Source organism: Pyricularia oryzae (genome assembly GCF_000002495.2).
Source record: "Pyricularia oryzae 70-15 unplaced genomic scaffold supercont8.8_4, whole genome shotgun sequence".
In the NCBI taxonomy this organism is placed as follows: Eukaryota; Fungi; Ascomycota; class Sordariomycetes; order Magnaporthales; family Pyriculariaceae; genus Pyricularia; species Pyricularia oryzae.
Window position 1 is genome coordinate 189637 of NW_003803357.1, and position 3592 is coordinate 193228.

Here is a 3592-nt window from a genome sequence, read left to right on the forward strand (position 1 = left end):
GGTGAGGCCATGACGACCAGCGCCCGGAGGGCGAAAATTCTTCAGCTGTTAAGCTTATTGGTGTGTTTGGGTGTGAATCGCTAACAAAGGTGGGTCTGACCCATGAATGGTGGAGGATGCTTGACTGGTCCCGACAGAGACGAGCCGTTTCCTTTTCTGCGTGCCGGGATCGTCCTACGTACTGCGTTGAGGTGCCTTTGTTCGGTTTCTGACTTGGTTGCAGACACATGGGAAGCGACCGACCGTCAGTTGACTTTCTAATTAATTGAGTGGATATAGCAGGATTCTGTACAAATCGATACCTTTTTGCTGATCCCGGCAGCCCGCAGCCTACGTTTTTACCACTTAAAGACATTTACTTTAATCCGCAACGTTTTGGGAAAATTGAAACTGAACGTCGAGGACTGCCAAAGATCAGGAATGTGGACCCGATTTCCGAAGACCATGACGAGCGAGTTAAACATGAGTCTTCAATCCAACATTACAAAATGACTAAATGGGCTTACAGAATGACAAGCACCTTTCCCTCCGCGATTCCCACCAATATTGGAACCAGAATTGCACCCTCAGAGATCATCAGTCACCGCGAATCGCTTTTTTCATCCCATCTCCGTTTGGCTACGAGGCCACGGTAGCCTTGGTCTTCGATACTGTACGTGGTGCAGCTTGCGCGCTTTTCTAGGCAAATTCTGTCCATCGTGCATCAGTCGTAGGCATGGGCCCTTTAGGCCAGTGGCTTTGCACCCTCGCCGAGTGGCTAACCGTCATCCCAATTTAACTAGAGCACCTCGGCAGCTACCGAGAAATGAGGGCTACTCTTGTACTGCGTAAAGCCATGGTGGGCTCAAGTCATCACTGTGGCTTTTGCGAGCGTTCGTGTCATGGACTATGGGTGCATGGCTGAATGAATGCATGAATCCAAACTGAAGTACCGGACGTTATCTCTACCTAGGTGCCAGCCAAGCGCGTCTGCAATGTGGGGGGCAACGGTGTAGCCTGTCACGTGGGATGAATGCCCATGCACACGGGTACATTCACCTGGAAATAAATGTCCGACCTGCTGAAGGCTGTCAGGTCCTCATACTAGTCTAGTCAATCTTGTTATGTCACACCTTTGCGATACCTCCGGGCACAAATCCCCAGGTCCTCGCGTCAGGAGCCGTCGGGTCTTTTTTCCGCAATGACAGTTTTGATCTAGACTCCTTGGCTATACGAAAAGCCTATTAGTCTAGCATTAATCGATACCCCGGAGATCCTGTTTGTCATCCAAACACGCTGCCTTTTGCCCAAGTTTCGGCACATGTCGAGACTGTGCAGCACGGGGTGAACAGAGTACATAAAAGACATGGAGAATACAAAGTAAAACCAGCCTGGCTGGTCAGCGCACCGCACCAGTTTGTGACCCTTCAATCCTTGGACGTAGCAAAAAGGGTGAAATTAGGGATAAAAGTACGACGTACAGTAGTGCCACGGGGTATACAATTTAACTTAACTTTCCAGTATCAGTTTTGACGCAGCTAGCTACCTTATGTATTGCTGTAGCACTCTCACCCCCTGAAGATTCACAACGTAGTACAAAGCTCCGAAGAGGTATTGGCTACTACACTGTTACTGCCAGCAGGCTGAGTCAGATCACTCACCACATCCCGGAATAAAGTCAATATGTGGAGACCAAACTTTTGGATCGCTCCAGGGAGACCCCACGACATTTTTAGAAGAGAATGACTTGATGCGGCGGATTCAGTCTTCATCACGTGTTTACCACGTACTGCTCCTCAATGTTTCGGTATGTGCGGCATTGACTGTACCCTGGCTGCTAGTAGTAACTCGTCGCTCAAGATGCTCATAACAGGCTTTCCCTGACAGTGGCCGACCCAGATCATTGGAAACTCCAAACTCTATCCAGGTACTTTAGGCTGTCTATACGTAGAAGGGATGATATTTCTCCGGATGAGATGAGCCCTTAATATCCCCAACCTTGCGCCCTGTTGAACTTCCGGTCCCTGCGTCCCGCTGAGTTTGCATGTCACAAAATTGATTCAAAAAGTCGAGTGAGGAAGTTGTTCTGCAGTCTTTTCTAGAATGGCACGTCCAAATACACGTACCTTGGGATTGTGCCTTGGGGTTGTGCGATTAAAATAACATGCTCTCGTGTTTTAGGGAATAGTGGGCCGTCATCGGCAACAGCTTCTTTTCCCAAAACAGTCAGTCGCTCCAAGATGGAGGTAGTACTCGAGGTCAGTGCGGTAGTCAATAAACCAGTTGGCCATGCCACATCCCGGTTCGATACTACACTGCGCAAGCTGACAACCTGGCTTTTTCCACCCAGACTTTCGTTTAACAATGAATAAGATTTCAAGCCCTTTTGGTTTCGAAACATTTGTCGAATCTCCGGCTCAGAAATAATTGTGTTTTACCACAGCCAAAAGCCGACAAAAGCTGGGTAGGTGGGGCAGATCGGAGAGTCTGATCGCAACTCCACCGGCAATCTTGGGACCTCCACAAGACCACAAGAATCATTTAAGACTGCCTGGAAAGAATGCTGGTGGAGTTTGGGAAATTCCCCGTCGTTTGTCTTCTCATCGTCGCTCACTGTCTTTCTCTAAAGCTCTCGCTCCTTTTTTAATCTTCTTTCCTTTCTCCTTACTAATTGGTGCGCCTCTAAACTTCTTTTCTTGTCTGCCGCTTTTATTTCCAGGATCGCAGATACAGCAGAGCTGTCATCGTTACACTCTCTACCCAGAATTCGGTCTCCAACAACAAAGAACAAAATGGACAGCTTCAACAACACCCGTGGCGGACAGTCCGATGTCGCCCACTCTACATCCACCTCCCTCGACAGAAATTTTGATGTCCAACACTCGGAACCCAAGGAGATCATGGAGCACTACCCGGAACTTTCTGCTCCTACCAGAATGATGTCTTCATCCTCAAGTGGCTCCTTTCTCGCCAAGCGCATGACGCTTTCACGACTTTTGCTGTGCGGAACCGTCATATACTGCATCGACTTTGGCATGTTCCTCTTCAGCGGCCTGACCGGCTCGACCGCCCTCACGACGACCACCAAGTTCGTCGCCGTCATCACCGCCGTCGCCCTGGTGATAGCGATCCCCATGTACGACTCCGCCGAGGGCGAAGACGACGAGGAGCGCGTCTTCACCGGATACCCAGACCTCTTCTCCGACCTCACCGGCAGGCCAGTCGAGAGGCCGGCCATCCAGATCGAAGAGGGCAAGACGATCGACGGCCGCAGGCCCCAATTCATCTCCATCGGCGACAAGCGCAAGGACATGCTCCCCGTCATCACCTTCAAGCCCGCCGACGTGTCAGGCGACGACCACGACTCGTCCGCCTCGGCGTCGGACTACTGCGGCTCGCCTGCATTTGGCGACTCGTCCGCGTCCGACTGCTCGTCGCCCACCATCTCTCCCTGGTCAGACTACTTTCCGGAATCTCGCGAGCGGGATTGCACGCAGGAGAAGCTCCTCCCCGCCGGCCGGCGGTCATGAACTTTTGGTGACGTCTGTGCCGTCGCAAAAGAAAAAAAAAAACTTTCTCTCCTTGTTACGATTATCGGGGGTGGAACTAGCAG

General features: G+C 50.9%; 2 protein-coding genes across 2 annotated transcripts in view; both read left to right on the plus strand.

The window, feature by feature from the left end:
- The window catches only part of MGG_18124 (uncharacterized protein), a gene marked incomplete at both ends in the record, with an annotated part of 1277 nt that extends 369 nt beyond the window's left edge, over window positions 1-908 (plus strand). The window contains 2 exons of the mRNA XM_016990585.1: window positions 509-652; window positions 834-908. Coding sequence (XP_016846054.1) covers window positions 509-652; window positions 834-908 — 219 coding nt within the window. The remainder of the gene's footprint in view (window positions 1-508; window positions 653-833) is intronic.
- Window positions 909-2729: 1821 nt separating this feature from the next.
- Window positions 2730-3592, plus strand: MGG_18125 (uncharacterized protein). Its single transcript, XM_016990586.1, has one exon. It carries the CDS (start codon window positions 2772-2774, stop codon window positions 3507-3509), a length of 738 nt encoding a protein of 245 aa, XP_016846055.1. The 5' UTR covers window positions 2730-2771; the 3' UTR covers window positions 3510-3592.

Coding starts and splice junctions, on each gene's coding strand:
- MGG_18125 (XM_016990586.1), top strand. CDS start 2,772: ATGGACAGCTTCAACAACACCCGTGGCGGACAGTCCGATGTCGCCCAC.